Source organism: Myxocyprinus asiaticus, chromosome 5 (genome assembly GCF_019703515.2).
Source record: "Myxocyprinus asiaticus isolate MX2 ecotype Aquarium Trade chromosome 5, UBuf_Myxa_2, whole genome shotgun sequence".
NCBI lineage: Eukaryota > Metazoa > Chordata > Actinopteri > Cypriniformes > Catostomidae > Myxocyprinus > Myxocyprinus asiaticus.
Window position 1 is genome coordinate 50,293,395 of NC_059348.1, and position 21,954 is coordinate 50,315,348.

The 21,954-nt window shown below is 37.2% G+C and overlaps 2 protein-coding genes across 9 annotated transcripts in view; both read left to right on the forward strand.

The window, feature by feature from the left end:
- The window catches only part of LOC127441548 (nuclear receptor ROR-beta-like), a 42,769-nt gene extending 26,325 nt beyond the window's left edge, over positions 1-16,444 (forward strand). For 6 of the 7 annotated variants that reach the window (XM_051699110.1, XM_051699106.1, XM_051699108.1 and 3 more), the window contains 5 exons: positions 1,127-1,259; positions 3,176-3,283; positions 6,523-6,633; positions 6,829-6,941; positions 12,495-16,444. In XM_051699110.1, the coding sequence (XP_051555070.1) occupies positions 1,127-1,259; positions 3,176-3,283; positions 6,523-6,633; positions 6,829-6,941; positions 12,495-12,656 (627 nt within the window). In that variant the 3' untranslated portion in view covers positions 12,657-16,444. Of the gene's footprint in view, positions 1-1,126; positions 1,260-3,175; positions 3,284-6,522; positions 6,634-6,828; positions 6,942-10,191; positions 10,683-12,494 lie in introns of those variants that run through there. The other variant, XM_051699105.1, reaches the window with a different exon arrangement.
- A 1,794-nt stretch (positions 16,445-18,238) lies between these two features.
- The window catches only part of LOC127441550 (endophilin-A2-like), a 33,299-nt gene continuing 29,583 nt past the window's right edge, over positions 18,239-21,954 (forward strand). The window contains exon 1 of one of the 2 annotated variants that reach the window (XM_051699112.1): positions 18,239-18,428. In XM_051699112.1, coding sequence (XP_051555072.1) covers positions 18,384-18,428 — 45 coding nt within the window. In that variant the 5' untranslated portion in view covers positions 18,239-18,383. The remainder of the gene's footprint in view (positions 18,429-21,954) is intronic. The other variant, XM_051699113.1, reaches the window with a different exon arrangement.

Here is a 21,954-nt window from a genome sequence, read left to right on the forward strand (position 1 = left end):
ATTCCACAACAAAAACGAGTTTGTGAATGAAGTAAACATTGTTTCGTGCTTATGTTCTGTTTAGACTCCCTCGCCAAGACAGTTATTTTGAAGTGTATTTGACCATTTAGGCACATATCCGGATTACCGCGAGCGCTCGCAGAACACACACGCTCTTAAAGGAATATTCTGGGTTCAATACAAGTTAAGTTCAGTTGACAGCATTTGTGGCATAATACTGATTACCACAAAAATTACATTCTAATCGTCCCTCCCTTTCTTTCAAAAAAGCAAAAATTTAGGTTAGAGTGAGGCATTTACAATTGAAGTGAATGGGGCCCATTTTTTATGGGGCCAAGGGTTTAAAGGCAGAAATGTGAAGCTCATCATTTTATAAAAGCACTTACATTAATTATTCTGTTAAAACTCATGAATTATTTGAGCTATATAGTTGTTTAAATTGTAATTTTTACAGTCGTTTTAGGGTTTTAGGGTTTGTTGACATTACATCGTCATGGCAACAAAATTGTAAAATTGGCTATAACTTTATAAAGAAAAGGTTTGTAAGCAATTTTATCACACTTAAATCATGTTAACATGCATATAGTTTATGTCATAAAGTGTCTTATGAAAAAGTGAGTATTTTAACGTTCAAAAATTGGCCCCCATTCACTTCCATTGTAAGTGCCTCACTGGAACCCAGATTTTTGCTCTTTTTAAAGAAAAGGAGGGGCAAGTCAAAATAAATTTTTTTGTGGTAATCAGTATTATCTCACAAATGCTGTCAACTTGTATTGAACCCAGAATATTCCTTTAAGCAAGCGTATAGAAAGAAGCTGCCTGTCAGTCAGAGTGTGCGGGGAAAGAAATTAGTCCGTACTCTGCCCTTCCATTACTGCAGAAAGTCTAGTATCATTGCATCTTTTTAATTTTAGTATTGACTTGGTACCGAAGTAAGTACCAGTCCTTTTTACGTTCCTATTTCATACCAAGCGCAAATGTTTGCTGCACATATTTGCTTCAACAAGATGTTACATCCCCTTTACACTTTTCATTGCAAATTTGCATTCGTTTGTCATGATGCTCTTTGCGTAGTAGGTCTTAGCTGTTTCAGTATGTCTTTGTTAATGGATCTCTTTGTGTTCAGTCTGCAGAATGCATGTGGCAACATTGTGCCCTGCACATCACAAATGCCATCCAGTATGTTGTGGAATTCGCCAAGCGTATCTCTGGATTCATGGATTTGTGCCAGAATGACCAGATAATCCTGCTCAAAGCAGGTCAGTGCTGCCTTTATCTCACAGATTACCAATCCCAGATTATACATCAGATTTCTCGTTTATGTCACCTCATCCAGTCACTGTCATTACTTGGCATTTCTGATGTGGCCCAGGGCTTCTCTTAAATAATTTACTCTGTTTTAATAGTGTTATAATAAAATGATTAGACAATTCACAGATTCTCTGTTTCTGGATTTAGAGGCCTTAACTGCATAAAAAAAAAATTGTCTCTTTAAATGCATTCACTCAGTGTACACAAAAACATAGCATAATAGCATTTAGCATATTTGAAATAAATAAAGGGTGAATGCATGAATAAATATGTATACAATTACATATACAGTTTTACAATTACAAACCAATAAGAATAATCTTTGTCCTGTAACCCTTAAAGACAACATGAAGCAGCATTCGCAGCGCCTTTAAATTCCATAATGTGATGTAGTCTATTTCCAAGTGAAACTGAATATTTAGAGGGAAATAATGTAATTTAAAGGAATATTCACAAAAAATAATTTCAACTCATCCCACCTTTTCTTTAAAAAAAAGCAAGAATTGAGGTTACAGTGAGGCACTCACAATGGAAGTGAATGGGGGCCAATTTTTGGAGGGTTTAAAGACGTGTGAAGCTTATTATTTTATAAAAGCACTTTCATTAATTCCTCTGTTTAAACTTGTGCATTCATAAAACTCATTTTGTTTAAATAATATGGCTATACTTTTGAAACAGTGAGTATTTCGATGTTTACAGTCTGGCCACATTCACTTCCATTGTAAGTGCCTCACTGTAACTCAGACCTTTTGTTTGTTTGTTTGTTTGTTTTTTATGAAAAAGAGAGACAATTTGAAAATAATTTTTGTGGTAACCAACATTATGCCACAAATGCTGTTTATTGATCTTAACTTGTACTGAACTCGGAATATTACTTCAATGTTTATTTTAGATATCAGAATTTGAAATGATGCAAAATGATGAACAAACCTCTAATCCTAAGTAATAAATCTTTGCGTGTAACTTGTCCTGCACTGTCGGTACTACGGACATGAATGATACCTCGAATAATATGGCTTGTTGCAGAGACATGTGCCGCCAGATCTTAAAATTTTGCCTGACAGATGATAAAACAGGCAACAACAACAAAAAAAAATCCCATAGACACATTCAATGAGGGAACCAATCCATATAGAGACCAGAATGTCATAGAAACTTGTACAGACCTTGTACAGTAAGCAACCACCTAACACACCCTAGAAACACCCTAGCAACCACTCAAAACACATTAGCAACTTAGCAACAGTCTTAAAACTTTCATGTTGTCTTTAATCCTGACATTTTTCATAAAGAAGTTGAAGCCCACTGAACTAATTTACGTGATTAAGTACATGCTACACTTACTCTTATACTTAACTCGTTTAAATCAGACACTTTTGCCAGGCCAAACACATACCTAAATATATACACATACAGTTCAGTTCAGTTTAGTCCTGTCCACGTTTTTCTGTATTAAGTCTTGGAAACTTGCAGTAACATTTGTCTCCCCTTGTGTTTATTTCTCCAACATTCTATCTACTTCTGTTCTCTGTGCTTACTGTATAAATTGTATTTTATTTTTTTTAAACATCACCAAACAAAACCCCTACTAAAAAACTCTGCATTTTATTCTGATGGTGTGCAAATATTTGACATTTGCTGTTCCCATATTTGGAATAAAATTGTAATGTTTTTTCTGCGTGTTTTTGCACGGTGGAGCATATTCCTGCTTTTCGCTCCCCATTCCCTGCACTCTTTCTTTCTGTATCTCTCTCTCTCTCTCTCTCTCTCTCTCTCTGTCTGTCTGTCTGTCTGTCTACCTCTCTGTCTTCCCCCCACCCCATCACATTTTTTGCCGCTCTCTTTCTATCTATTACTGTTCCAGGATGTCTTGAAGTCCTGCTGATCAGAATGTGTCGTGCATACAACTCTTCTAATAACACTATGTTTTTTGATGGAAAGTTTGCCAGCCCGCAGCTCTTCAAAGCTCTTGGTGAGTCTCCAGCTATGTTCAGCATACAGTACTACTGCTATGTGCTAGTCTGCTGCAGGTGGTATTTGGGGGAGGGACATTTTCATTCTACCAAGTATTTAATTCGAGAAAACTGTGTGTAGTGCAAGATGAGTCATCATCAATATTTTTAGTCCGTTTTCCCAGAAGAGAAAGATTAAAAATGTTAAATAGGTACAGTATGTGTCAACTTTTAGGAATACACTAGAATATTGATGGCCACAAAGCTATGAGACATTGACTAAACAGAGTGATCACACTGTGAAAGTTATTTAGATTAAATCAGTCTGTGCTTATCAAAATTTGAACTACTGCCCCAAGTGGCCAAAGCTGAAATTGTTGTTAAACGTATGGTGACATGTGATCTCCAGTTTATGGGTGAAATGTCCACAGGGTGGCACCAAAAGCGAGTTGGATTTTTAGTTGTAAATTATGTAATACAGTCAACAGGAATGTATATTTCATGAACTCAGTGGCACCACAGGGAAAGATAAACACATGTCAATTTCCTGTGTGATCATGTTGGACTGAAAGCAACAAAACTCCCATTTTGATTCCATGGGACCATTTAACATGCACATATTGACTTCTAACATGCACTAACAACTTCTTTTTAAAATGTTTAGTGTTGTATAATGTATACTGTTTCACATACCATTTAAAATATATATAGTAGGCAGTATTCAGTGTATACTATGCGGCATGCAGTAAGCAGTATGCTGGCATTCCATTTCAAAAATACAGTAGCTTCTCTTGCTTTGCAATGCAAAACACCATCAGCCTCTCAAGAACAAGAAAACACAAGGAATAAGAGAGTCAGAGCAGAGGCATCTGGAATCAATACCTGTACTTAAGCACAAGGCTAATCATTTTTTAACTTTTAAAAAACTTTATGAAAACAAGCGATGCTCAGGGTGAGTAATAACTCTTCATCAGAGCTAAATGGCTGTAAACTAAATGAAAAATATGCAGAGGGCACTCTTACTGTGTAATATGTACACTGGCGGCCAAATGTTTGGAATAATGTACAGATTTTGCTCTTATGGAAAGAAATTGGTCATTTTATTCACCAAAGTGGCATTCAACTGATCACAATGTATAGTCAGGACATTGATAACGTGAAAATGTACTATTAAAAAAAAAAAAAAAAAAAAAAAAAAAGAAAGAAAATTCAGAACTCCTTAAACTACTTCATAGAGTTCTCATCAGAAAATCCTCCATGTGCAGCAGTGACAGCTTTGCAGATCCTTGGCATTCTAGCTGTCAGTTTGCCAGATACTTCCTGTAGCACTTGTCATAGATGTGGCTGTCTTGCCGGGCACTTCTCACACACCTTACAGTCTAGCTGATCCCACAAAAGCTTAAAGGGGTTAAGATCCATAACACTCTTTTCCAATTATCTGTTGTCCAGTGTCTGTGTTTCTTTGCCCACTCTAACCTTTTCTTTTTTTTTTTTTTCTGTTTCAAAAGTGGCTTTTTCTTTGCAATTCTTCCCATAAGGCCTGCACCCTTGAGTCTTCTCTTTACTGTTGTACATGAAACTGGTGTTGAGCGGGTAGAATTCAATGAAGCTGTCAGCTGAGGACATGTGAGGCGTCTATTTCTCAAACTAGAGACTCTGATGTACTTATCCTCTTGTTTAGTTGTACATCTGGCCTTCCACATCTCTTTCTGTCCTTGTTAGAGCCAGTTGTCCTTTGTCTTTGAAGACTGTAGTGTACACCTTTGTATGAAATCTTCAGTTTTTTGGCAATTTCAAGCATTGTATAGCCTTCATTCCTCAAAACAATGATTGACTGATGAGTTTCTAGAGAAAGCTGTTTCTTTTTTTGCCATTTTTGACCTAATATTGACCTTAAGACATGCCAGTCTATTGCATACTGTGGCAACTCAAAAACAAACACAAAGACAATGTTAAGCTTCATTTAATGAACCAAATAGCTTTCAGCTGTGTTTGATATAATGGCAAGTGATTTTCTAGTACCAAATTAACAATTTAGCATGATTAATCAAGGATAAGGTGTTGGAGTGATGGCTGCTGGAAATGGCGCCTGTCTAGATTTGATCAAAAATGACTTTTTTCAAATAGTGATGGTGCTGATTTTTACATCAATAATGTCCTGGCTATACTTTGTGATCAGTTGAATACCACTTTGGTGAATTAAAGTACCAATTTCCTTCCGAAACAGCAAAATCTGCACATTATTCCAAACTTTTGGCTGCCAGTGTATATATATATATATATATATATATATATATATATATATATATATATATATATATATATATATATATATATATATATATCAGAAAATGTTTATTCTTAGGACTGAGAAGTTTAACTATTAGAATGATTTGCAGGTTATGCCACTTAAATATGTTTAAAGCCTTTCCATATGTGCATAAAGGAATAGTTCATCCAAAAATGAAAATTCTGTCATCATTTACTCCCTCTCATATAATTTCACACAAAATGAGAAGTTTAGCAGAATGTTAATGCATCTCTTTTACTTACATTGAAAGCATACACCATGAGGTGACCACGAGCAGTCAATTTCCTGAAAAAAAAGCACAATAAATGTAGTATATACGATTCATGATCTATATTCCAAGTCATCTAATGCCTTACAATAGCTCTGTGTGAGGAACAGACAAAAATGTAAGTCGTTATTTGCTGAAAATCCTCTCCTGCAGCTTTCAAGTGTCGTGTTCATGTTTACTCAAATATGCATGACAAAGAATGTTGCACCAGGTTTGATGTCAACTCAAATTTCAGTTTGTTTCGTATGGCTTCAGAAGACTTAGAATTTAGCACACAAGTCATATAATCTACTTTTATGGTTCTTCAGCACTTTCCCCTTCACTTTCATTGTGTGGAAAAGAGCTGTATGAATAATCTGCCTAACATCTCCTTTTGTGTTCCACGAAATATTGAAAGTCATATGGGTGTGAAATGACATTTTCATTGTGGGCTCATCTATTCCTTTAAACACAAAGTCTTCATTTTTCTGTGATTAACTAAAGCTTTGCACCCTGAACACCTTTCAGTTTCCTTCACAATGTCTCTTGCATTATTGGAACTCAATAGCCATCAAGCCATTTGTCATGTTAAATAAAAAGAGATTGGCTCTGGCTAAATTATAGTCCACAACCGAAGCATCCAATCTGTTTATCTATCTTCAGTATGGTAATTTAATTGTGTGTGTATGTATGTTTTGAAGGGTGTGATGACCTGGTGAACGCCATCTTTGAATTGGCTAAAAGCTTGAGTCGTCTACAGCTGAATGAAGAGGAAATGGCTTTATTCAGTGCGGCCATTCTACTGGCACCTGGTAAGACACTCACACACATGTCTGGTACCAATTTAGAGACCAATTTCAGAGCCATTTCCTGAAAACTGGATTGTCTAAAACCTCAAAAGATTTTGGTCCTGGAAAATAAAATAATATACGGACTTGAGTCTGACTTGCACACAAGCATAAAATGATACACGCTCTCACAGTTTGAAACCTATGTGTGTGTCTCAGATCGGCCGTGGTTGACGGAGTCTCAGCAGGTGCAGAAGCTTCAGGAGAAGGTTTATGTGGCCTTGCAGCACAGCCTGCACATGAACGGAGCCACCACTGAGAAACTGGACAAGGTGAGGAACCAGACAAGTGCGCAAAGACACACACACATCTTTACTTAACTATCTAAAACAAAGACTTGTATTGTTTTCATATGAAGCTAATTATAATGACTAATATTACCCCTTCTCCTGAAAGAAAACTTTTTGCATTTTGAGAATTTTAAATTACAGTCATTTATTTATGATTCAGTTTTCCAATTGAGGACATTAAGGCAGATTTAGCTCACCTCTGGGGACAAATGTGTCCCCCAAAATAGTACATACACACACAAAATCAGATTAACATCTGTTCACTGAACAAAGGGTTTGCTATCGTAAACGAATATTCCAGTTAGAATACAAGTTAATCTCAATCAGCAGCATTTGTGACACAGCATTGATTACCACAAAAATGTTAAAAAAAAAAAAAAAGTTTTGATAACCACCTTTTCTTTTAAAAAAAAAAGCATAAATCTGGGTTACAGTGAAGCACTTACAATGGAAGTGAATGGGGCCAATTTTTGAACACAAGATGTAAAAATAAAATATCTGTTAACATGATTTTAGTGTGATAAAATCGCTTACTAACCTTTTCTGTGTAAAGTTATAGCCAATTTTACAACTTCATTGACATGACGATGTCAACAAACCCTAAACCCCCAAGATTATTGTAAAAATTACATTTTAAACAACTTTACAGCTAAAATAATACATGAGTTTTAAAAGAAGAATTAATGTAAGTGCTTTTATACAATTATAAGCTTTATATTTCTGCTTTCTTCCCATTCACTTCCATTGTAAGTGCCTCACTGTAACCTTGATTTTTGCTTTTTTTTAAAGAAAAGGTGGGACGAGGGTCAATTGAGCTTAACTTGTACTGAACCTGGAATATTCCTTTAAAGAACAAGTGTGCCACTTCATGAATACTTAAAGTGGCCATATCTACACTCATATAACATTATTGCACACTACTGTATATGGAACCCCTTTAAAGAAAATAATCACTGATTATAACACAAGCAATATTACTCAGTGAAGGACATTATTTTAAGGGCTAAATCTCACTTGACATACTTATTATATTTAGTTATTTTATTTTGGAGGTTTATGCACTAATCTATTACAAAAACATCTGTTGAGAAGTCAAACAGTGACTTTGAGCATCATAAATCGATGTGATGGATGATATCATACAATAGTGCGATAACTCTTATCATGTCAATGCACATTGAGTCGTTAAGTTAAATGTGTTGATATTGCCCCATGCTACCCCGTTTCATAGGTCAAGAAAGCACCTTTAGACACTGTACAGTATTTACAGGTAAAAGGTAAAGGTAAAAAAGTAGGCTACCATTTTGTCTGATATTCATTGACAGTGGTTACGGACATTCGTCTCTTGTTAGAGTTTAACCTACAATCAAGTATTACCTCCATTACAGCAAAAAAATAGTTGACTACACAATGAGTACAATAATGCAACATAAAGCATATAAAACAGACGTAAATGTCTTATCAAATTAGCTATCATATACAAGTAGCCCTTACATTCACACATTAAAATGTACAATATGAATAGCGTCAGATGGTAAACATAATGTAATTTTTTTATCTGTAACACGTTTCACAGCATGGGCAAGGAGGAGGCAGGAACCGGCTGAACAGCAACGTAAACTTTAATGACAGAAAGGAACTTAAACATAACATAAACTGCTTTCCAACATAAACAAAATAAAGATGCACACAGCACGTGCATCTCTCGCTTTCTCTTCTCTCTCTCTCTCTCTCTCTCTCTCTCTCTCGAACTGGTGTCCTGGCCGTTCCTTATCTCTCTCCCACTGATTAGTCAACTCAGCGCCAGGTGTGCGTCATCACACATCGTGCCCTCCTCCTCGTCACACTCCACCATCACCAGGTTCAGGCCAGGGAGACCTCCAGCCTGACTTACACCCCCCTTCCTTCCTGGAGGGGAGGTTTTGCCCTTTCGGCCATCCTTCCTCCGGCCGGCCTTCCCCACCTCCTGGGAAACAGAGAGATACGAGGGGAGTGAGCGGGGAGAGAGAAAGAGCAAGCGGGAGAGACAGAACGAGAGAGAGAGAGAATAAGTGGCCCGCCGGTCCCCGGACACACTGTCACCTGGTCCTTGGCCAGCTGGGCAGCAGTCCTCTGCGACGCCGGGCGATGGCACTGCACATCGCCTCCTGGCAGATGGCAGCAGGCTCCTCCGCCTCCCAGCAGACATCAGTGGCTCCTCCACCTCCTGGCAGCCGGCAGCGAGCTCCTCCACCACTGGCAGTGGCTCCTCCGCTCCAGGCGACCGGCAGCGAGCTCCTCCGCCCCCTGGCGGATGGCAGTGGCTTCTCCGTCTCCTGGCGAACGGCAGCGGGCTCCTCAGCCTCCTGGCGAACCACTCCAGTACCACCTTACCATACCTCCTCTGCATCGCAACCCACCAACAGCGGCGAGGGCTCTCTGACAACGCATCCCTCCTCCTTCCTGGGTTTCAGCGCCAATGTAACACGTTTCACAGCATGGGCAAGGAGGAGGCGGGAACCAGCTGAACAGCAATGTAAACTTTAATGACAGAAAGGAACTGAAACATAACATAAACTGCTTTCCAACATAAACAAAAAAAAGATGCTAACACACAACACGTGTGTGTGTGTCTCTCTCCCTCTCTCTCGGACTGGTGTCCTGGCCACTCCATATCTCTCTCCCGCTGATTAGTCAACTCAGCGGCAGACGTGCATCATCACAGCCCGGCCACGCCCTCCTCCTCGTCACAGTATCAAAATCAAAATGTACATGCATTACCAAAAGAACTGCGGGGAAACCTCAGCCCTTCATCAAGCAAGCAAACACAATACAAGAAAACGTACACATTCAATAAAACACACTAAATCCGTTGGCCCGACAGTTATCCAATAAGCAAATCCAGCATAAAAGGTAGCCTAAACCATTTCTTACCTCATCTCTTTATTGCCTTCTTCCTTGCAAAGTTGTCCACTACATTGAAGTCAAGCTGTTACAGGTTCTGACTTCATGGCCATTAGCGATAAAGAGTTAATGTGTTCTTAAATTGGCACATTTACATTCATGAATTTAATTCGGGACAGTTTGGAGAATGTGAAAAGTCATTTTTATTTGTATAATGCTTTTATAAATACACATAATTTCAAAGCAGCTTTAAAGAAAACCATACTGGAGCAGTTTAACTGAAACCCTTTTTAAAAAAAATAAAAAATTGATATTTTTAAAAATCATGCCTTAATGTTTTTGTCTTTAGGCTACCAGTGAGCAAGTCAAAGGCGACTGTGGCAAGGAACGAAAAACTCCATAAGATGTTAGTTAGTGGAGGAAAAAAAACCTTGGGAGAAACAAGGCTCAGTTTGGGAAGCCAGTTCCCCTTTGGTTTCAGTTAATTATGTATAATACAAGTTATGTATTCATTGAGTAAACAGTAGATTTTTTGGTAGGAAGTTGATTGAACTGCAATTCATTTTCATTGAATAATGTCTCTTTCAAACTCCTGTTATATACAGTCAGTTTTTGATCAAAAAGTAAAAAGTAACATTAATTCTAATCACGCATTGCACAGATGCAGTAAAGAAACCGCTCAACAGAAACTTGCTTGCCGATCTGCCACTATTCTTAGAGACAGTATCATTTTAGCACTTGTTATGCATATCAATGTAAACAATGTAATTACTTGTAAAATGTACAAATTATGCATACAAACAACAAATATGTAACAAAATGTGTAATAAATGTGTAAATATGCAAATATTTAAAGGGACAGTTGTACATTCGGAAATATTTTAACTTCAACAAACACTTTACAAATAGGTTTCTTCAGCATCTACGCATGGGTTTGGAGAAACCCATGCAAAGCCCTGTTCCATAAACCTAATGTTAACTTAGTAATAGTATAAAACAGTAATAATTATTTTCTGGTGGCAACTGAGTTAAATCACGCAGGTCACAATTCGAATTGCTAAGGCACACTTTACTTTTTACATACTAAGCACTAAAATGTTAGATGTGGAGTTCTGTTTTCATTTTTAGGTTCCAACCTTGTGAATATTTTGAGTTAAAAATGTGTAGCTAATTTGAAATTCCAAACAGCAACAGCTCAATATTATGAATGCAATTTCATGACATCATATTAATTGCTAGAGTGTGGAATTTGTAAAATTTTAAAAATCTAAAACGTGGGGGGCCTGGGTAGCTCAGTGGTAAAATACGCTGGCTACCACCCCTGGAGTTCGCTAGTTCGCTAGTTCAAATCCCAGGGCGTGCTGAGAGACTCCAGTCAGGTCTCCTAAGCAACCAAATTGGCCCGGTTGCTAGGGAGGGTAGAGTCACATGGGGTAACCTCCTCGTGGTCACTATAATGTGGTTTGTTCTCGGTGGATGGCGTGAAGCCACACGCGCTATGTCTCTGTGGCAACGCCCTCAACAAGCCACGTGATAAGATGCGCGGGTTGACTGTCTCAGACGCAGAGGCAACTGGGATTTGTCCTTCGCCACCCGGACTGAGGCGAATCACTACACCACCACGAGGACTTAGAGCGCATTGGGAATTGGGCATTCCAAATTGGGAGAAAAAGGGGAAAAAATCCAAAAAAAAAAACAAAAAAAAGCTAAAACGTGATTAAAATAATGAAAAACAAATTACAAATTATCTCCAATGTGTCCGTAGAGGATACATTGCAATGCAATGTGCACATTAGAAAAACTAGATTGTAAATGTCCCAGCATCAACTAATTCAAAAATACCTGTCATAACCACTTTAATATGATTACACTGTTGTTATCAAATTCTTTCTAATGTACACCCTGCTATTTTTATAGTTGATGGTGGATTTCTTACACATTAGTCCAAACAACAGTAGGGGGCTTTCACACTGGCAGTTTAGTCCGAAACAGAGCACGGTTCGCTGTTTTGCGGACCGCGGATCGGACCGTGGTACCAAACCAGAGACTACATGTAGGTGGTCTGAGTTCGGGTGCAATGGAACTGTGGCATGTTCGCATGAGTGAGAAAGCAACCTGTACTCATGTCCGCACTTGTTCAAGAAGTAAAATAACATGCGTTATTGGCATTTTATATACGTGCGTGAGTGAGCGTGCAACCACCTAACTCCTCTTACTTTTTCAAGCTACTTCCACCAATCTCTGCAATTCTCTGTAAGACCTGTAATCATTTTAAACTTAACCTTCAAGCTTTTAAAACATATTTTAAACTTTCAGACAAGGCTTCATCAAGACAACATTTATTTTGTCTTGAAATGCAGTTTTAATAATAAATAGTATAATAAAAGTTTTTTTCAAGAGCACCTTAAAGAATAAAGGTCAAACAAATGCAATTAGAAACTGAAGGTAAAAGGGTCCTATAAGTCACAGGGCCTTACAAGAAGGCCAGGGGGCCTTGGTATATAAACATTTGTTTTCATTGTTGATGGGCCTTCTGTACCGTCCGACCTCGTAGCCCAGGACCCCAACACCCCCGGGTAGTCAAGGGCCCCTGGGTACTGGCCCCATTAGCCTGGTCTGTAATTGATATGCCACCTTGTGTTGTGTTTGTAGATGGTGTCCAAACTACCACAGATGAAGTCTATCTATAACCTGCATATTGACAAGCTGGAGTTCTTCCGCCTGGTGCACCCAGAAACGGCCTACAGCTTCCCGCCTCTGTACAGGGAAGTGTTCGGCAGTGAGATCAACTTCCCTGACTCCACCAGCCGTTAAAGAGGAAGAAAGAGAGAGACAGGGAGAGAATGAGTGAGGGAGAGAAAGTGAAGAAGGGGATATAATGAAAGAGTGTAAAAGGTTGCAGGGAGAGAAGAAATAGACCACTGAGTGTAAAAACAGATTCTAAAATGAAGTCATTTATAAAACCTTGAGCAGTCCAGGCACAATCCTTCCCAGTTTAGTGCAGCACTGTTACATCACAACCATGTATACATAGACACAACTCAAACACTTTCATATGATGCACAAACACACACTGCCACAGGGGCCAACATAAAGGGGCGAATTTACTAAACAGTTGCGTCATTTTTGCTGTATTTCACCACAAAGTTCCTACATCTTATTCACAAGCCACCCGCAATCCAGTTTAACCAGGTGCACTCAGTGCTGAAATAGTGATGCACCTTGAGTATTTAAATGATGTAATTTTTTTTTCCAGCACAAATATGCTTAATTCCTATGTCGCAGTAAGAGAGGAATTGCGGGATGTAAATTATGTTGAGCACAAATTTTTGGGGTGTTTTTGAACTGTTATCTGATTTGCATACTTCCTTTGGTAAACCGGGTTTAAAAACAATGACAACAGCATGTGCAGATAAACAATGCTATCAGTGGGCGCAATTGGTTCTTAGTGAATTCCCCCAAAGTTTTTCAATATCCATGCTATTGTGCAACCGTACACACATCACCATTTTAAAAACACACTCACGATTGGAATACTCCTGGTTGTGCTTTCGAGCTGTTTTAATTTTATGGAAACACTTATAAATGATCTTTTATGTACAGATGAAAGCTTGAAAGGATTTTTTTTTTTTTCAAACATTTAATGTTTAAACATGCCATAATCCTTTCTGTACACAAAAAGATATTTAAAGGAGTTTTTTTGTATACTATAATTTTAAGAGGATCAAACTCTCTTCCACAAAGTCTGTGTATGTTCAGGAGAGCACAACACCTTTTTAATGAGGTCTAAAAAAAGTCTTTCACCCAACGAATCACTCTTTAAGCGTTAATACCGTTATTTTGTCCCCTTCTCCCCTTGTTTTTTCACCCTCGACGAATCATGAATGTATCCCATGAAACGATAGCACTTATTTTAATTTTTTTGTGACCGAATGTACACAATGCACTTGTGGTCCTGCGTTATGCTTTACAAAACTTTATGACAATCCACTCAAACAAAAACCTGATGTGCCCAAATCACTACAAATGAAGGGACCAATGATACCAAAACTCTACCAATGCTGCGATAAAGGAATATTAAATGTTAAGTGCAAGTTAAGCTTTATCGACGGCATCTTTGGCTATTTCGAATCATCTCTCAGTTTGTAAAATTTTGCATGTTTGAGCTGTAGATTTTCATTGTAAGTGCATTTTTATCAACACATTTTTTTTTTGCTTTTACAAACTAAGAGACGAATCAAAATTATTTTCTTTGGTAAGCATGCCACAGTTAGAGCTTAACTTGTAATTAACCTGGAATATTCCAACAAAACCTACATAGTGTCATGACAATTCATACGAGACAGCAAAATCATAAGATACATAGTTCATTGGTTAGTTTATTTATTTCTATAAGAGTAAAAGTTGCAAACAAGCCAACATGTACAATTTCTTTTGATTTCACAATCTTGTACTATTATTATGGGCTGGCAAATCTATTTAGATGAACTAGAAATCATAAGTGTGCTGAACTCTAATGTGCAATAGAAGTTAGAACAATTAGATTTTTTTTTTTTTGACCATCAGCCTGGTAATTAGCACCAAAATGCAGTCATGTCCAAACATTTGTGAACACCTTGTTTTGTTTATTTTCAGAAAAGAAACCCATATGCACACAATCGTCACTTTCACATTTATTTAAACAAACTAATACCTCAATCCGCAAAATCTGCAGAACTACTTAACTGCATCTTAACAGTTGTAGAGGCTTTAGTTCGCTTTAGAAGAAAATTGTGTTACTAATGCAAGAAATTTAAAAATACCTGCACACAGTATATTTTATATAAGGTAATGTACCTTCTTGTTTTCACTTAGCAAACAACATTTTACCGCAACAGTGCTAATCGGGACATATTATTTGACCTTAACTGCCAAATAGCACCGAAATTACAACAGTATCGTGTTTTAAATTCAGTACAAGGAGTTTGCAAACTTTGGCATGACTGTGAATAATTGGCGAATGGAACATCCAAAGCAGTTATTTCACCAAACATGCTCTTATTTGCTCAGGCACATTTTCACACAGTGTTTGGTGCAGCTCCTTGTTTTGTTTTTTTGTCATTTTAATGCAATGAGACCTCAGTCCCACATCCCCTTCCCTTGTAAATGCCACTTTAAAAAATAAAAATAAAAAATGATGTTCATTTAATTTATATGGACATTTATAAATGGTTATTTTGAATAGGAATGTGTAGAAAATAGGATATTTAGTCCAAAAAAGAAGAAAGAACTAGAGAGAAAAACAAGGAAAGGTGGAGCAGGTGTAAGTAAGAGATACAGGATTGTTCAAAGAATGGAGCGAGCCAGGACTTTTACCAGCCGGCTCAAACATTCCTTGGACTGCATCGGAATACCGGACCAGAGAGATATTCTTTGAACAGACTTCCGCCCACTTTGTTCTGGATGAACTTTGCAGGCTGGTTTCCTGTAGCGTTCCAGATGGAATGCTTACAGGGAATGGACATTTATTCCAAGACGAGTTGGATGCGGCACGGAATTTGACACAGCTTTTTCACAAAAAGGCAAAGGAGCAGTGTTTTCTGGGACATGCACTGAGTTGGGATGGCCCTAATAATCCCAGCCTGATCATGTGAGAGACCCTTCCTCCTGTAGGATCAAGAGTTTGGTAAACTTCACAATTGGTTTTCATAGACCGAAAGAAAACGCAATAGATTCGGAATGTCACTCAAAGATTAGTCCAGGAACAGATACGCCACATGCAACACACGGCTTCCGGGAGCCTTGTTTGTGGTTACAATGAGCACGGAAGTGGTTTCTGTTGTATTATTTTGTAAATTGTTGATCACCTCTCCTTTTGTTCTTTTCTATGGCCCAGATTTCATCCTTCAGTTCTCCTTTTCCCTACTCGTGCACCACAGTACAACAAAAAACACAGTTTGACAGAGTTCTCAGCTACTCCTTTGAGTCAAGGCTCACAATATTGTTTATAAGACCACAGTATATACACTACACAACTGGTTTAAGGTGATTCTCAAACATTGATCAATCACATCCCTGCTACATAAAACCATCTTAAACCAGCCTAATCTGATTTTCTGGTTTTAACTGGTCACCTTGGACACTTCAGCTGGTCAGACTGGGGTACCATCTTAAAACCAGCTTACACTAGCTTGGCCAGGCTGGAAGACCAGCTAGACCATCCTAAACTATATAAGACCAGCAAACCATCTTGGAGTATTTTTTCAGTAGGGATGTTCTAAATAAAAGACTAAAATGACATGATATGGTGATCTAAGTTATTTTTTTAAGGAAAGAGAGAACTTTTCTTGTCTACCCAACCGTGTTCAGAAAGTCTCAAAGAATATATCCAGTCATTTCTTTAGAAGAATACAGGAATTCTGTCAGTATAATGTATTTTGAAGCATGTTGTTTTGACAATCCCCACCTTTAGGTCTTTGATGCATGCCGTCCTATTCAGAAGAAGTTGTGTTGTCTCATTCAGTCACCCTGTAAAAATGTATATGGTCCATGTTTGTTTCTTTTTTTTGTTTGTTTCTGCTGTGTGTGTTTCACAACAACAAAAAAAGATTTATTCTCAGGGAGATGGTCTGGTCTCTGTCTAACCAGTATCCTCTGCCGACTACACACACACATACTTTGCACCAAATAGGAGACCCGTACTCTTAATCACTGTGTCCTGTAGCTATATTTAAATATACAGTATATTTTTGTGAATGTCAATCACAAAGTGTCAATGACCTTTCCTCTTTCTGCTAATGTTCTATTACAGGTTCTTTCAGCCTGAATTATATATGAAATAGAATATGACTAAATGAGAGAAAATAAAATAAAACAAATAAACACGAAAGGTGGATTTTATTCTTTCAAAATGAATGCTGTTTTCCCTTATGATTTGTCTGCTTGACTAAATTGTTTCTTGTTTAATTTTAACATAGTCATCAAACCAGTACCAGTATTATTCTATGATGGGCTACAGTTTAGATGCTGTTTTTCTAAATAATAATAATAATAATAATAATAATAATAATAATAATTGATCAAAGAATCAGTGAGTAACAATAATTTTCATCATAAACAATGTAATATTTACAGATATCCATTACTAGATTTACCATAGTAGCCATAGTGACAACAGTTACTGCTGTAAAAACATAAATTAATATGGGACCTCCTTTAAAGGGAAAGTTCACCCAAAAATTTTAATTAATCATTTACTCACCCTCATGTCATCCCAGATGTGTATGACTTTCTTTCTTCTGCTAAACACAAATGAAGGTCTTTAGAAGAATATTTCAGCTTTGTAGGTCCATACAGTGCAAGTGAATGGTGACCAGAACTTTGAAGGTCCAATAAGCACATCAAAGCAGCATAAAAGTATTCTATACAACTCCAGTGGTTAAATCCACAAAAGAACATGAAAGTGGAGATTTATAGTAAACAAATTGCTTAAACATTGATCTGTTTCTCACCCACACCTATCATATCTCTTCTGAAGGTATGGATTTAACCACTGGAGTTTTATGGATTACTTTTATGCTGCCCTTATGTGCTTTTTGGACCTTCAAAGTTCTGGTCACCATTCACTTGCATTATATGAACCAACAGAGAAGAGACATTCTTCTATCACTCTTAGTTTGTGTTCCGCAGAAGAAAGAGTCATACACATCTCAGAATTTAGAATCTGAAATTTTTTATTTGTGGGTGAACTATCCCTTTAAACAGTGTAAAAGGCTATCAGAATCTTTCATCTTTTTTTTATTATTATTATTATTTATTTTTTTTATGACAGTGATGGTAAATTCCAATTTACCAGTATATACTACCAATAACAGTACGGTATTTCGTCGAAAACATTGGTACCATGGTAAATCAAGCCTATGTTAGGGTCTTAGGGATTAAGTTAAAGTTGAAAGTATTTTAGTGAATTCGTTAAGTCAACATCTAGATTTATAAAGTAAGTGACAAACCTAATGTATTAAAGTGTGATAAAAATATAAACTGTTGTCAAAACACACAGTCAGATAAAGTTTTACCCGGAAGCAGGAGAGTTTCTAAACACCTTACTAGCGACTCGACTCACTCATTCGACCAATCAGAATGCTCCTCTTTATTTATTTATTTATTTATTTATTTATTTATTTATTTATTTATAACCAGGGATTTGTTACCCAAAATACGTGTATACTAATATAACACGTGGAATATCATTACATCATAAAAAAAATAAAAAAATAAAAACTGATAAAGAAAGCCTTCAGTACAAGCGACTGAATCCTGACGTTGGCGCCCAGCTGACCAATCAGAACACTGTTATTTCGCGCGTCGCGCACAGTTTCGTGGATTATAATCAGCGCATTCTAGTTGCGTCGCGTCGCAGTGTGGATGTGACGTGACGCTTATATTTGCGTTCGTCAGGTTGAAGCTCTAGTCTAGCAGGAAGAAGGAATTGCGTGAGACATTCACAGCTGGGTGAATTAAATCATATCTGAATCTGTTACAGTGACAGGAAGCGACACAAAGATGTCTGTTGCCGGACTGAAAAAACAGTTTTATAAAGCGAGTCAGGTGAGTGTTTCCACGTCAGCTCGTGCACGAGAAAGTAGCTGACGACCAAAACAAATAATGTACTTTGAGTTATAATGAAACATATGTCGTTTGTTCAGTTTCTTTATTTGCGAGGTTTGTCTATTTTATGTAAACACATCTGCTGTTTCCTACTGTGGTCAAGTAAAAGTTCAACTCTGGCTGTGGCTCAAAACCTGGTCAGCTGCCTATCTAGACAGCATTTTAGGCATCATACTCGCGTTCTGACCTCGTCTGGGTAGGCAGCTCTGAAGGTTTTGAGACACAGCATTTGAGTTTTTGTTTCGATGTAAGCGTGAAAGCTTGTTTATGTAGCAAAACAAAGATTTGTCACACCACAGGTTTGTTTTTGCTGGTCATATAACTTAATTTATTATAAAGAGCATACATAGAATATTTAAAAAAAAAATAATTATGAAGAAAACAATCTCATACAATCTTAAATTTAATGTTACCACCTTATATATTATTGTGAAGCCTGTAAAGATTAGCTTTACTGAAGTATAAGGTACTTAATAGTGTATTGTCAAAAAGTAACAGGTTGTTGTAATGCACTGGAAAGGTACATGACATAAACATTGCAACACATTTACATTGGTCAACATGTAGGCTATAGTGCAGATTAAGTTTAAAGGGATAGTACACACAAAACTGAAAAACCTCTCATCATTTACTCACTCTCATGCCATCCCAGATGTGTATGAATTTCTTTCTTCTGCAGAAAGCAAATTAAGATTTTAAGAAGAATATCTCGGCTCTCTAGTTTCATACAATGCAAGTGAATGGTGACCAAAACTTTGAAGCTCCAAAAAGCACATAAAGGCAGCATGAAAGTAATCCAAAAGACTCCAGTGGTTTAATCCATGACGTCAGAAGCGATCCAGTCAGTTTTGTGTGAGAACAGACCAAAATGAATTTCTTTTTTCACTGTAAATCTTGACAGCAGTGTCCTTGGAGATCCAGATTTCTGCCTTCATGTGCTTTTTGGCAAAATATTCAAATATTCTTTGTGTTCTACAGAAGAAAGTCATACACATCTAGGATGGCATGAGGGTGAGTAAATAATGAGACAATTTTCAAATTTGGGTGGACTATTCCTTTAAAATAATGCACTATAGTAAAAGTGTCTCAATGTTCTGAGATAGCCTTGTGTGAAGTATACAAGGCAAAAAGTAAGTAAGTGTGTGTGTACACCCAACAGCGCTCATAACAGGTGTGTGTGTGGAATTCAGTGGTTTATTTTAGTCACCAGTCTGGATTCCTGTTCACAACACACCTGCCCATTAAACAGAACCAGTTTTCTTTCAGTTTTTGTCATTAACTTTTTCTTCTTTTGTAATAATCGATCCCTCCAAACTCTGCTTTATCACCTGCTCTTTTTAACTCTAGTCCAGAGGTTCTCAGCCTTTTTTGGATGAACGCCCCCCCCCCCCCCCATTTCATTACCTGACCTCATGCAGCCCCTTCCACCCCCATATCAAATTATGTGACATAATCTGAAAGCTGAGACTTTGCATTATAAAAAAACCCCCAAAAACATAAAACTCAATATGTTTGAACTTACAGTTTAATAATTGTACAGTTTTGTTAATAAATTCAGAAGGCTTTCACACTATTAATGTGAGACCTAACCTTGCATTTCTTGAATTCAGCCAGATGGAGGGCTATATCTGGGACCTATAAAATGAAAATGCAAAGACAGAAAATAATAATAAAAGTGATATTATTATTATATTTAAAAAAAATAGTGACAAGTGACATGACCAATAATATTGCATATTTTGTCCCACTGAAATGCTCATTCCACAGTATGGCATTGATTTAGAGTTGGATGCAGATGTAAATTTTCTGGTATTAACAACAGTGAGGTTATCTACAACATATATATAAAAAGTAAACACCTCATTTATGTGGCTAAATAATTCTGACAGTGTGACTGAGCTGGGACTCCTTTCATCAGGTTCTTATTGATTCAGATCTCTTGGAATTGAATGTCTTGTGGGGGGGGGGGGGGTTTACTGCCCCCATTGACAACCCCTGCTCTAGGCAGTATTTTCACTTAAAGGTGGGCGAGACCTCCTGGGAATTGTTTATTGCACCTCCATCTCTTGTATTTTGAAACTAGTCAGTCTTTTATGTGCTAGTAAATGAACTGTGTTTCCATTCAGGCATTTAGGGCTGTGGATTTCCCATTGTGTAAAGGTGTTTCAACTTTGTGTTTGTTCCTCTTTGTTATTAACAAAGTTGTGTTAGATTTGCCTTGGGGACAGTTAATTATTCAAACTAGGGATGCACCGATCTGATACCTGGATCGGTATCGGCTCCGATACTGAAGCTTTTAGACGGATCGGGTATCGGTCCGACGAGCCCGATCGAAATCCGATACTGTGTGTTAGTCATGTTCGTTACTGTCAAGCTCCAACAATGACATAAAAGAACCATAAAAACACCATTAAAGCAGTTCATATGACTCATGCATTTTATTCAAAGCCACTTGAAGACGTGCGATAGCTCTGTGATTCACAAAAGGCTGTGTTTAATAAGTAAATATATAGTATGCGCAGCGCCAGCGTGTTAGTGAATTGTGCTGCTCTGTTGACACAAACTCACACACAGGCTGGTGATGCACTCGCGGCTATTTTTAGCCTTCACAGTGGTGTGCAATATTTGAGTGCTACTCAAGAACAACATCTCAGATGTAGATTCTCAATAGTTTGGTTCACTTATAATATGATTTAGAACGGCGCCGGAGGTGCATTTTACCAGAATTTGAATAAGAAGCGAATTAACTTGCCTACAAACAGACACATACAGGACTTCCTGGAGAGTTTAGAATGTCAAAATAAAAGTCAATAATAATAATAATATTAATAACAATGTGTTATTATTATTATTATTGTCATCATTAGTATTTGTTTACAATTTATAACAATATTTAAGTTGAATGGGTTCCAGAAAATAACTGTGTGAATGAAAAGTGGACTGATGTCTTACAACAAAATTGAACAAAAAAGAGATCTGAATCCTTTAAAGTCCAGATGCAAGTTGAAACATTTTTGGAAAAAAGGAAAAAATAAAACACTGGTTTCATTTCTACTGAAAACTTGAAGACTGGAATTACTGTTAATTTTGCTGCTACATTATCCAGTGTACTAGTTAATAATAAAGTGTTTCTTAATAAGCTAAACATTTATATTGAAATAATGTGTAGAAGTTTGTGTTTCTTTACATAATATAGAGTACTCCCAATTAGTTCCGCACAATAATGTAAAGATATTCAAAATTGATTATGCAAAAAAAAAAAACACTGGTATCGGCTTGGGATCGGTATCGGCCGATACTGAGATTTCCGATATCGGATCGGAAGAGAAAAGTGGTATCGGTGCATCCCTAATTCAAACAGTTTTCCAATTAAGCATATGGCACTTTAAAATAATTAATATATTCTAAACAGTTGAGTTCCACAAAATATATTGGTGAACATTTCAGTCTTGTTGAACATAAGCAG